The sequence below is a fragment of the Taudactylus pleione genome, unplaced genomic scaffold (assembly GCF_031769625.1).
Source record: "Taudactylus pleione unplaced genomic scaffold, aTauple2 ptg000571l, whole genome shotgun sequence".
Lineage (NCBI taxonomy): Eukaryota > Metazoa > Chordata > Amphibia > Anura > Myobatrachidae > Taudactylus > Taudactylus pleione.
In genome coordinates, this window is record NW_028284973.1 from 10,970,293 (window position 1) to 10,983,366 (window position 13,074).

Below are 13,074 nucleotides of genomic sequence, written 5' to 3' on the forward strand. Positions count from 1 at the left end.
TTTCCAATAAGCCTTTATAAAATAAATACTAGACATTCATTATTCTTAAGACATCTTTTGGTAGTATGGGTAACATCTCCACATTTCCTTTCCAGTAATTTTAGTAAATCTAGCCCCTTGTTCTTTCCTTTTTTGATGCATAGAGTTTTCTTCAGGTGAACTATAACTGTCCACTCCTTTTGTCTCATTGGCCAGCTTAGGTTGCAAAGCAAACCACACGTTAAAACAAATTTGAGAAACGCGTAATGTACACTTCTCTTACTATTCTCATTCAGAGGCGGTCGCAAGAAGTGAGCGCTCTCTCTGAATGAGGGCGGCCGCTTGATTTTTTAAGTGCGACTTCCTGGTCGCTAGCTAAGCTGTGGGTTACCATCCACAGCTTTAGCAATCGACAAGGTTGATGGTCACGATGGTCAAGACCATCGCGACTATCGGGGCTTGAGACGAGACCCTAAGGTTGGGTCTCGGCAACCGCAAGCCCCCTCTGCTGATGTCAGTGCGGCCGCCTACAAAATGGCAGGTGTTCTGTCAGGAACGCCTCCGTTTGTGTAGCCACCCCCCCGCCCCGCCTACAAAACGGGGCGAGCTGTCGATCAACATCGACAGCCGCCCCTTTTGTATTGAGCTCCAGAGCGAGAGAATTATCTCTCGCTCCGGGGCTTTCGCTGTGCGTGCGCAGGGCCTTAACATCGACAGCGTTTGCGACCGGGTCTGAATGAGACCCAAAGTTCTGTCAATATTAGAAGTGAATATTTCCTGTAAGTAGATTGTCCGAGACATTTATTACAGTAAGAAGTAGTCACTATGGTTGTACTGTGTGTCAGGAATAGCGTGAACGGAAAGTTGCGTACTTCATCATAACGACATTGTGTTTTGTCTTGTTGGGCTCTTGTTTTCCCCAAACAGCTGTCTTGGGATATTAGTTTGACGATGTACCCAACCGTGCACTTTCTGCAAGCAGCCTCAATGATGCCATTCTTTCTCTGCACAAAGTCCATTTTTAACCAATTAATTTACCTCTGACATCATTCTACTAAAAGCAAATGAATCCATGTTATTCTCTCTGTAGTTGAGCCAAAAAAAGATGAGCGCAGAAATATCTCCTGTTAAACAGAAAGTCTTTTGTCCCACTTTTGGTTGACATTTTATAAAAGCAGATAACACTAGGGAGAAAGTATTTGTTACAGTTTGTTGATTGAGTTGATAAAAGTATGCTCTAAGGGCCTGATTCAGAGCCGGACGCTCTGAAAGAGTGCTAGCTCTGAATCGGGGCGTTTGTTTTTTTTTGGAGCAGACTCCTGGCCGCTCGCATAGCTGTGGGTGCCTGTCGCTAGCCGGGCCTCGCGCAAGCGCTCGTCGCGAGCGGGTCTGAATCAGACCCTAAGTACGTAACTCAATTTAATAGGAATCCTAGCTATTATTAAATAAAAGTATAGATTTTTCTATGGTTAACACTATTAACACGTGTATTTTTGTTGCTTAATTATTATTCGGTTAACGGGATCGGACTAGGAGGTCTGGAAATTTAAATCAGAGTGTCTCCCAGCCAATCACATAAATTCTTTGTCATATTTATTTATTAATTTTTCACCATCAGAATTGAAAAAAATTCCTAGAAATGCCCATTTAACTGGGAATGGGAGCAGACACTGAGGGCTTGATTCAGACCCGCTCACTAGATGCGATCACTCGCATTCAGCGTATGCAAATTCGGCAAAGTGACGCCATGGCAGGCACTCGCTTGGAAAGGCATAAGCATGCCCACTTTGGATGTGCGATCACTCTTTGTATGCAGACACCCATTAGCGTATGGTGAGACGCTCACTAGCGCACGTCATCTGCAGGAAGTGTATTAAAACATTGGTACATCGAGGACAATCGGAAGCGATCGCATGGCTTGTGGTTGGCTTACCCTACCGCAAGCACTGCGAGGACTTCAGTGTAAACAAAAGGCATGTGACGTGTACTATGACGCTGGCTGTTAATTGTGCAGGCCTCTGAAACGGCGTTGAAACACCGAGGCATACCTGAGTTCGCACCTCCACTCCCCCGTTATTAGAGTCCTGCCCCTGTTACCACCCACAAACGGCCTCTCCAGTCACTCATTTCACTGGGCTGTCTTTGCAGGGCGAGCGAGCGGTTTGCGAACGCACAGAATAGTTCACGCACGCGCAGAACAAAGCATGCACATGCGCGTTCGCAGACCATTGGCCTGCCTGCGAGCTTACGCATCTAGCGAGCGGGTCTGAATCAGGCCCTGAGTGTGAATGCGAGACTCAGTTCTTTAGCAGAGGCTCAGATCTTTAGCTGAGATGTATGTTGGTGCAATTTTGTTATATATATATATATATATATATATATATTATATGTCAGACCTGCTGGGCTACTTTATAGGCCTCCCTTCTAAAAGATCAGAAAGGTCACAAGGAGAAGAGCAAGTGTGTGGCACCATGATTTGCATCACCAGGGTCCCATAAACAGCTGCAGAGCTGGGGGTTGGGAATGCTGACGCGTTTCGCAGAGAAGCACCTCATCATGGCTACTTCACTGGGAAAGTGAACAGAATTTGGGAGAGTGATCTGCTCTCCTGAGAGCCTTGGAGGACTCCCCAAAATTTGCAAGCCTCCCAATCTTTCCAGGGGAATAGGCAAGTATTAAGTTCGTAGTATTAATGATATTGAATTCAGTTACCAATGTAATGTAAGGGAGGACCAGTTAGAAGGAAATTGCAGTTGTCATTGCAGGGGATTATGAGTGAATTAAAGTCTATTAGTTAGATGTGTGTGTGTTTATGTTAGATGTATGTGGCAGGGTTCAAATACCAATTGTATGCTGGGAACAAATAGCAGTTTTGAGTTGAGAATGACATCTAGGCAGCGAGCTCGAGGAGTAGTGTTGTATTGCAGAACACAGCATCGATGACCCTGATAAAAACAATTGGGGTAGCTCCTGGCAATGCCGATCTTTGCTTCAGAGACCCCAATTCTGCACTTTTTCAAGAGAAGTGGTCTAGATACAGAGAAGTGCCAAGACTTATGATGCTCAAGTGGAAAGGATGTTACTCCAAAGAAATAAACACTGAAGGAGGATAAATAATAGCAGAACTGGGATAGGAGAGTGTCCTGAAGACCAAGGGAATGTAGTGAATGGTCAATTGTGTCAAATCCAGTAGAGAGTTCCTGGGTAAATAGAAGAGCGTAGCGTCCTTTTCGATTTAGTAGCAATTGACCACCATAGTTAGTGCAGTTTCTGGGGAGAGTTGAGAACAAAATCCTGACTAAAGAGGGTCCATCCAGTTGCGTGAGGAAAGGAACCCTGTGACACAATTGTAGGCAAGCCCATGAAGGAGCTAGGGGGTGCAGTATATTTACTAAAGTGAGATTTTTAGAAGTTGAGATGTTGCCCATAGCAACCAATCAGATTCTAGCTATTATCTTCTAGAAGGTACTAGTTAAATGTTAAGTAGAATCTGATTGGTTGCTATGGGCAACATCTACACTTCTAAAAACTCTCACTTTAGTAAATATACCCCTAGGAGTGGTATGCTGGTTGAGAGATCGATTGGGTCTGAATATTTTTGTTCATACTCGTAGAAGTAATAGCCAAATGCTTAATTAAAGATGGAACGATGCCAGTGGTGAGAGAGAACGATTGCAGATGTTAATGAAAGCTGGAAGGAGTACAGGAGATGGATAATTACTCAGGGGAAAGCAGGGAGTAGACCGTTAGCAGGGCGTGCTCAGAGGTAGACAGTAGAGTAGATGCTTTTTCTTCATCTGTGGGATCAGCTGAAGAGACGGTGTCAGAGGGTGTGGGACGGGAATTGACTGGGCTGCTGCTCGGCCAAGAGGAATCCATTTATTATTAAACCTTTTTAATCTCGTCCTTGAAGTAGGACGCAAGGTCTTGGCCAGTGGTTGTGGTTGAAAAAGTTGTTGTGGTTAGTGGGTAAAGTTCATTGTAAAGTTCAATACTTTACTCCGCTGAGCAAGCAAGTTAGTTATTACTTACATAATGATGATTTTTATCCATTAATACTAACCTTTACATGTTTTGCAGCATTGTACATTAAGACATACCCACCTAATTAGAGTGAGACCTCCTGGATTACCCCGGAGAGCAGGCATTTACACTGGGTGGGGACATATAGTGACAGCTGCGCTCTAAACGCTGAGCTGTTAGCGTGCAACTGACGGCATCTATTGCCGCAATCAACCAGAGCATGTGAGCATCATAACTACTCTGCTGTCTGCAGCCCAACATCTGCTATGAATGGGGGAGATGTATCAAGCCTTTTAAAGAGTCGGCAAGTGGAGAAGTTGCCCGTACAACCGATCAGCTGCTACCTATCATTTTATGGAATTACTTTATAAATTCTAGTTAGAAGCTGATTGCTTGCTATGAGGGCCTGATTCAGCGAGGAGCGCTATTCTGCTTATACACACGCAATGCATTTGCTGATATCAGCGGGGATATGTAAATGTTTGCATTCGCATTGCGATCACAGCCTAACATGAGAACTTGGGCAACATAGCTAAACAATCGGTAACATCGAGTAACATCGGACCCATACACACAGTTAGGGCAGGTCAGACCTCACTCAGGAATTGCTAACTTCAGCGCACGCTATGAGGCCTCAGGCGGCGTATGGTATTGTAGTGACTGATTTATGCACGCCCCTGCAACGCCGTCCCAACGCACTGACACGCCTGCGTTCGCCTGACTACCCCCCCGTCACCAACCACAAACGGCACTTCCTGTCAGTCACTCTGCCATGGGTCTGCGTACACACTGCCTTCTCATTGCCAATCGCACGCGCACTGCGATGCAGGCGCTGATCGCGAAAATAGTCCGACCTCTTTCGATCCTTGCTGAATCAGGCCCAGAGAGCGAAGACGAGCCTGCCCAAACAAGCTGACACTCTAAGCGGGTAAAATAATTTCGGGATTACTTCATAGAGTTGGAATTTTAACACTGAAATACGCCCCTTTCCCCTTTCAACTTCCTTTAATTGATACAATAAATGGCAATGATAGGTGGCGTCCTAGATACGGATATCCAGACTTGACTCTCCGCCTCACCTGTGGAACAGGTGCATTATTGAACTACTTCATCAACATCAGCAACAGCTCTCTTAATACGGTTAGGTCTGACTTATCTGGTGTAAACAGCTTAGCACTGTGTATATCACTGGCTGATTTTGTTATACCAGTGACCCCACAAAGCATCCGTGTTAGGTGTCTGCAGAGACTTTGGAGTCTAGTTACTAAGCAGTGTTAGGAGACAGAGTGAAAAGTGATAAGGTGCCAGCCAATCAGCTCCTAACTGTCATTTTTCACACACAGCCTGTGAGATGGTTAGGAGCTGATTGGCTGGCACCTTATCTCTTTTCACTCTGTCTCCTATCACTGCTTAGTAACTAGACCCCTAAGCCATGGAGAGAGATAAAATGGAGAAAGATAAGTCCCAGCCAATCAGCTCCTAACTGTCATTTTTCAAACACAGCCTGTAAACTGACAGGAGCTGATTGGCTGGGACCTATCTTCCTCCATTTTATCTCTCTCCAAGGCTTAGTACATAGACCCCTTACTGAATAGACCCCTAGGGTTTTTGTTTTTATCTAAGGAGTGTTCCACAGCAGAAATCCTGACCACTAAGGTAGTAATTGAACTTTGCTGACAACATATAGGATTGCTTGTGAGCTACATACTGTAGGTGAAGTTGCCCAGAGCAACCAAGCAGCTTCTAGTTATCATGTAACTAACACTGTCTATGAAAGAAGAAGTGAAGGCAGAATATGCCCAACGTGGCTTTCAGTGGTGCAGAAACAGGGTCGGGGTACTCTTTAGCCAGGCCCAAGATTGTTGGAGGGGCCCGCCGGTGGCCTGGGTGAGCAAACCCCCCTTATCCCCTCCCCCCCCCCTCCCCGCTTTGCTTCATAAGAGGTGACAGCACATCGGGCAGGGAGCAGTAGCAGTCAGTCCTCTCTCTCCCTGCAAGATGTGCTGGGGGGGGGAACGATCGCTCTGAACGTGCCACACCCCCAAGTACCCAGGCCCGTCAACGCTCTCGACAGGCCTGGTGGCTTTAACTGCAGGTCTAGGAGCAATGGTAAATTTTGTCCAGCTCTGGCAATCCTTTCTTTGCCACCATACAGTTTTATTTCATCGCATAATAGATAAATAAATATCTGACCAATTTCTGGCAAAGTTATGTCTTTGTGTCTTTATTTTAGTATGTTAAGGGTATAGGGGACATGTATCAAGACTTGGAGTGAGATACAGTTGCCCATAGCAACCATTCAGCCCTTGTCATCTTACAGATTGTGCTAGAAAAATGACAGCTATGAGCTGATTGGTTGTTATGAGCAACTTCTCAAGGTTCTAAGATAAATGATGTGGCTGGTTTAGGGGATATCCCTCAGTCGATAGGAGACGTATGACAGTTTGAAATTGATCGGATGCTATGGGGAACTTTTCTTATTTGTTTCTCGAAGGTTTAATACTTTATATATAATCAAATTGATTACGTTAATTATAGCTCTGACACACGATGACATTCTTAACCTTTCTCAAACTAAAATTCTCTCTCGGTTTCATTTTCTCTATCCATGTTTCTTTTGATCATATTGCAAGAGCTATTTCCTAATAAGTAAAATATTCATAACATACAGAAGATAAAAAGAGCCCTTTGAAGTTGTTCACTACAGGAACAAACAAGGAATTGAGTATTACGCCACCGATTTCCCAACCCAAAACCGATGCGGCTTGTGACACCGTAATTTACATTTTCTAAGCGAGAGAAATCTATAAGAGGGTGTTGGAAGGTATATATATATATATATACATATATCAAGATGTTTCCTTTTCTATCCTTTGCAGTGAAGTACATGCGGGAGGCTACGCCTTATGTCAAGAAGGGATCTCCGGTCTCAGAGATAGGCTGGGAGACTCCTCCTCCCGAGTCGCCGCGGTTGGGGAATTCATCAGCGTGTCCGCCATCACCGGTTTCTCTGCCCATCCACGGAGACAGGAAAAGCATCCCGCTCAAGATGTGCTTTGTGACAAAGAGCCTGACAGTTCCTGATCCGGAGAACAGGTACTGGGGGGGGGGGGTATTGGTAGATTTGTGCTGTGTTTTTCTGAGCTTAGTAACATACCTGAATAACAGACTGGTGTAAATGTTAGTATTAGTTTATCCAGGTGGAACGCCATTGCAGGAGGTACTCGCAATCAGATCCATAGGAACAAAATAAGACTGATATACAAACCGGAATGTGGAAACTATAGCGCAAATTCTAAGTAACTATAAAACTCTTTACTGCCGTAAAGTATTCTGTATAGTAGTGACTACAAGGAAGGTGAATGCTGCAGGTAGTGTTGTGTTTTGGTCATGTGCCAAAGGCATTGATCATCGGAGCACCACGTGGCCAGCAAATGCATCGTAGGTAGGGATCAATAGATCCTCCTTAGTAAGCTGCATTTTACTTGTTTACTCACATCACGTTCCCTCTGGAATGCAATTCCTGTGCTTTCTCTGAATGATTAGCTTGTAGTCTTCTAGGTAACCACTCTGTGAGAGCCCTGTATCTGTCCATCGTGCTATTCATCTCCACCCTTGGTGACTAAAGACATTTGCAATGTGCTGCTTAGGAGGGTGTTTCTTCCCCCATCTTATCTCACTCTGCGGCTCTGCATAAATCTCTGCCTGAATGATTAGCTTGCGGTCTTCTGGGTAACAAGAATTCTCTGTACAGACTGCAGATAGCAGAGTCAGCTTTTTATTTCATATAGAGCTGTTTCTTTTGGTGGCAAGGGGAAGAAATATGCAACTACTTTTTTTAACAGGACTACAGTGGAAAGTCCGCGGAATATAGTACAACGTAAAGCCGCGTACGCACTTAACGATATGCTCCATTAGCTATATCGTTAAGTGTTCCCCCTGAACTGCCGGGCTCAACGACATTGAGATTACACACTGAACGATATCGTTAACGACATTGAGCATACACACTGAACGATATCATTAACGATATGGTTCAGTAAACGGCATCCTCCCTCATCCCCCAACTTGCAGAACCTGGCGATATCATCGGGTTGCCTTGCAAGTACGGGTGATGAAAGACATTGTCAACGATCCGCAGGAGCGCGCATCATTAACGCATTGTTAACGATATCTTGCATACACATTGGACAATATTGAACGCGATGAACGATAACACTATCGCTATCGTTCATATCGTCCTATTTATCGCCCAGTGTGTGCGCGTCTTTATTTACATTCATATTTCATACATGAATTTAGTTGTTCATATGTACAGTAGCTATCCTTTATTATAATGATTAGCATTTTCACAATACCAGCTATGAAAAAAAACCACATGAGAACATCAGGTTGGATATATTCATTCAGGACACTTGTTAGTGCAAGAAAAAATTCATGACATTTCTTATTTTCACAATCATATAATGTCTTCATTTGCTGTATCCTTTACTTGGAATTATGCAGTAAACCATGAATTTCCAAACCGCGATATTGGTGATTAAGGAGGACAGTTATGTTACATGTGTGGATTGGTGCTGGGACTTCGGACGCAGCGGATCTGAGTATTTAAGCTAATGCAGCAGGTGCCGTCTTTTGTAAAAAATACACCCATTGCGGGCTTCCTCGGATCCGCTGGCTCGTCCAAAGACGCTGCATCGGATCCACTGCATGGACATCTGAGTAACCTTCAGGACACACATCCAGAAAGCAGGGTCAACGTGTCCCCATTTTCTGCAAAGCCCCCTCCTGCCCCCAAACAGCTGCGGTCTGACACTTGACGCCTGCAGCCATACTACGCCCAACATTGCAGGACCAGATTTGCGCATGAGCGCGGCTCTCTGCGCAGACGATAAAAATAAATAAATCGGAAAATAGCGTGACAACTACCATCCACTTCTGCATCAACCCCATAAACAGCTGAGGCCTTAAAGCACTGTGAAGGCAAACCCCAATCAAAATCTAGTTTTTAATCATGTGCTTCCTTATTACTAACTAGTAGAACTAGTTTGGTCCCATGCCTTGACCCGCAGCGGTTTAAAGAATACTCCCCTTGCCAGCACCTGTAATCCAAGGCAGTGCAGCCTGGGGAGCTCTAAGCACACAGCTATGTGAGGTTGTCAGCAGGGCCAGTGCTACCATTAAGCAGCCTCTGGAGGGCGCTGCTGAGTCCACAATTTTTTTTTAAATGAATGGCATAATTCATGGATGAGTGGCATATAATTAATTTGTGGCACAGCTGTGTGGCATATTATGAATTTGCGGCAGTGTTATGAGATACATTGTGATTTTGGCGCTTTGCTGTGTGCAATATTCTAGATAGTATATTATGAATTTGTGGCACAGCTGCGTGGCATATTATTTAACTGGGGAGACTGACGCGTGGCATATTATGAATTGGAGGGAGCAGGGGTGGTTGGTGAAATGTTGTCTGAAACCGTACACCGGCCCTGTTTATCAGACAGAAGCTGGTACATCCACATTTCAGCTGGAGTTCCCTTTCAATAAGAGTCCCTGTTGCATTATAAACATTATTATAACATCTGAAAGTTAATTATATGCAAAATAAATGATTAGGTGCGATAAGTGCTGTTTTTGCGGTAAATTATCGCATCCGCTATTACTTTCGCCATAAAATGTGGGGAAACCTTTGGACAACTCCCCATAATGATAAATTACCGTAAAAGTTTTTCGGAATTCGCGTAATTTTGCAAGAAACGACCGTGAAAATGGGTTTAAGAAATTCGGTTTGGTATTTCGTGGGGCTATATGGATGCGTCAAGTGTTTTAAACATCGCACGTGGTTGCAGCAGGCGTTTTTTTTTACGTTTTTTAAAAGTGCCCTTTTACAACACGAAAATATACTTACACCCATTTTAACGTACCCCCAATTTATGTGGAACTGTAATTTCCTGGGAAAAATATAGCTTTCTATAATTTTTTTTAATTATTTAAATTATGCAAATTATCGCCAACCGACACAATTTAAGTACCATAAATACGTTTATTCCGGCCAATAATACACTTCTGAATTAATTTCCAATGTACGACAGCCATTTTTTTGGGGTACAGACACAATTTCCTGCATGTCCTGACTTTTTCGCCTATTTTCACCTGTTTTTTCATCGCACCTCCCGGATTTTGCTTGTTATTTTGCAAAAAACAGGAGAGCGCATGCGATAATCGGCAAAATCATCAGATTTTATTGCCAGCGATATTATCGCCGCTAATTAAATACGGCCCTATATGGGATATGTATCATGCCTTGGAGAGCATTACAATGGAGCAGTTTCCCAAAGCAACCAATCAAACTGTCATTTATGTAACACAGGGCCTGATTCAGACCCGGTGCAAGCGCTGAGCGCTCGCGACCGGGTCGATGGTGGCCCAGAGCGCATGCGCACGACGGAGCCGGCTCCGTCGTGCGCATGCGCGAGACCCGGATAGCGACGGGCAAACCGTCGCTCCGGGTCTCGTACCAAACGGGGTGTGCTGTAGATGTTGAGTGACAGCATGCCCCCTTTGGTGGGCGGGCAGGGGGGTGGCTGCCCAGACGGAGGCGTTCCCATGAGAACGCCTACCGTTTGGGGGCGGCCTTTCGGCTCTGTGTGAGCCGAAAGCTCCCTGGGGCTTGCGGCCACGAGGCCCTACCACAAGGGTCTTGTTGCAAGCCCGATGGTCGCGATGGTCTTGATCATCGCGACCATCATCCTGGCCGCTCACATTAGCTGTGAAAGGGAACCCACAGCAATACGAGCGGCCAGGAGGCCGCTCCATAAAAAAAAAAAATGGCGCCCTGATTCAGAGCAAGGTCTCTGTCAGAGAGTCAAGCTCTGAATCAGGGCCACAGTCTTTGAATTGACAGTTAGGAGCTGATTGGTTGACTTTGGCAACTTCTCCACTGTATCTCTCTCTAGGGGATTTATACACCTCCCCGTTTGATATGAAACATATAACATTTCTGGTGAAATTTGCATATTCATGTTGAGCTGATTGCGTTGTCCTGATCCTTCTGGGTTTGTTTCCGTTATTTAACGTTGTTCAGGACTATACATAATTAATCAAAATAAACAAGTAAATGCACCGGCCAATGATGGGAGCTTCTAAATGCTAATTACCCTCTTCTTAAGAATTCATTAGACTGACCGCCATGTGAACATGAACAAGCTCAGTAAATCATTGAGGACAGAGGTCAGAGAAGATGGTGATTTGCATTTGGAGGTCAGACCTTGTTCTGTAACAGACGTCAGTGACTGATGAATCATTATACGCTAAGACATCAGGGTTTTACTGATACTGTCAGGTTTTTAGTCATTATAGGACGGAAGGTGTGTTTGTGTTTTCACTTGGTTTTTATTGTCCCCTTTTTTTCTGCAATATTGAGCCTTGATTCAGGGTAAAATTAGATTTATTATCGGTTTTGGGTGTTACCATATAACATTCCTGGCAAAGTTAAAATAATAGGACTAGATTCTAACAGAACAGTGTTTTAAAAAAAAAAAAAACTATATATATATATATATATATATATATATGTGTGTGTGTGTGTCACATATTACTGTTAATGTCACAGACAGAACTTTTATTTATTAGCACTTATTATATAACGCACAGATATTATGGGTGGGCTCTCAGATCCCCCTCTCCTAAACCTTCTTCTTATGAAAAGGATATTTCTACGCCATCTGGGGCGTGCTTTAATCAGGAACAAGAACATCCCATAAATATTTGCAAAATCTGAATAATACATCCGACAATATTGCATTTCTACAATTTTTAATTGCAAGCCAGAGGTCATGTGATCTTCAAGAAATAGAAAATGATCGCAATCATCTTTCTCAAAAATCCTTCAATTTCCTGCTTAATACATATGACTGATACTTCATTATCACATTTATCATGCAATAATGAATTTAATTTAAATTATGTAAAACGCAACCTGATACATCGGCCCAGGGGCGTATCTATAATGGGTGCAGGGTGTGCGGTGCCCACACCTCACACCCTTCACCTGTATAGTCTTATACTTTCCTGTCTGCAGTCTCCAGAGCGCAGGCCGGCACTGAAGAGCAGCAAAAATCACTGGGAAAATGGCGGCGGCATTGCGCAGTACTGCTGTCCCTGGGAAAAATGCTGCAGACGCCATTTTCCCGGAGACCAGCACATGCGCAGTAGATTCTGGCACTAAGCCAGAATCTACTGCACCGCCAGAGAGCGTAGGGGCCCGCATTGAGGGCCTGATTCAGAGCCGGACGCTCTGACAGAGCGCTCGCTCTGAGTCAGGGCCGTCCTTCTTGTTTTTCAGAGCGGCCTTCTGGCTGCTCGCATAGCTTTGGCTGACCACCCACAGCTATAGCGAGCAGCCAGGAAGATGGTCGCTATGGTCAAGACTGTCGCGACCATCGGGCTTGCGACGAGACCCTTGTGGTAGGGTCTCGTTGCCGCAAGCCCTAGAGTGCTTTCGGCTCTACCAGAGCCGAAAGCACTCCCACTGACATCACTTGTGATGTCAGTGGGGCCGGCCCCAGATGGTAGGTGTTCCCATGGGAACGCCTCCGTCTGGGCAGCCACGCCCCTGGCCCGCCCACCAAAGGGGGCGTGCTGTCACTCACCATCGACAGCATAGCGCTCGCTCGCGAGTCTGAATCAGGCCCTGAGTCTGCACACAGGCTTCTCTCTTAAAGCGTCTCTGCATCGGCCCCTATATTCTCTATCACATGTACACATACACAGTAAGAGTTAATATTTCATTAGAAGCCCACCAGAAAGTTTTTAGGGTGTGAGAGAACACTGGAGCAAACCAATGCAATCAGATGAAGAACATACAAACTGCACATAAACGGTAATGCTAGCCAGTACGCCAACTGTGCTGCCCAAATAGTTGTTTTAATGTGCCACCCCCTACCACCGAGGATCCCCCCTCCCTTCCTGATTCACTAGGCACATGAGAGCATACAGTATATCAGAAGCATTGGTATTTCAGGACAGCCATCAGACTTTGGGGTCTGGGTTGTGATTTTAAACAATATTTGG

The 13,074-nt window shown here is 44.8% G+C and overlaps 1 protein-coding gene across 1 annotated transcript in view; it reads left to right on the plus strand.

Moving 5' to 3' along the window:
• Positions 1 to 13,074, plus strand: part of SNTB1 (syntrophin beta 1) — a 238,188-nt gene that overhangs the window by 106,000 nt on the left and 119,114 nt on the right. Inside the window, exon 2 of the mRNA XM_088453124.1 lies at positions 6,882 to 7,098. Within this exon, the coding sequence (XP_088309250.1) occupies positions 6,882 to 7,098 (217 nt within the window). The remainder of the gene's footprint in view (positions 1 to 6,881; positions 7,099 to 13,074) is intronic.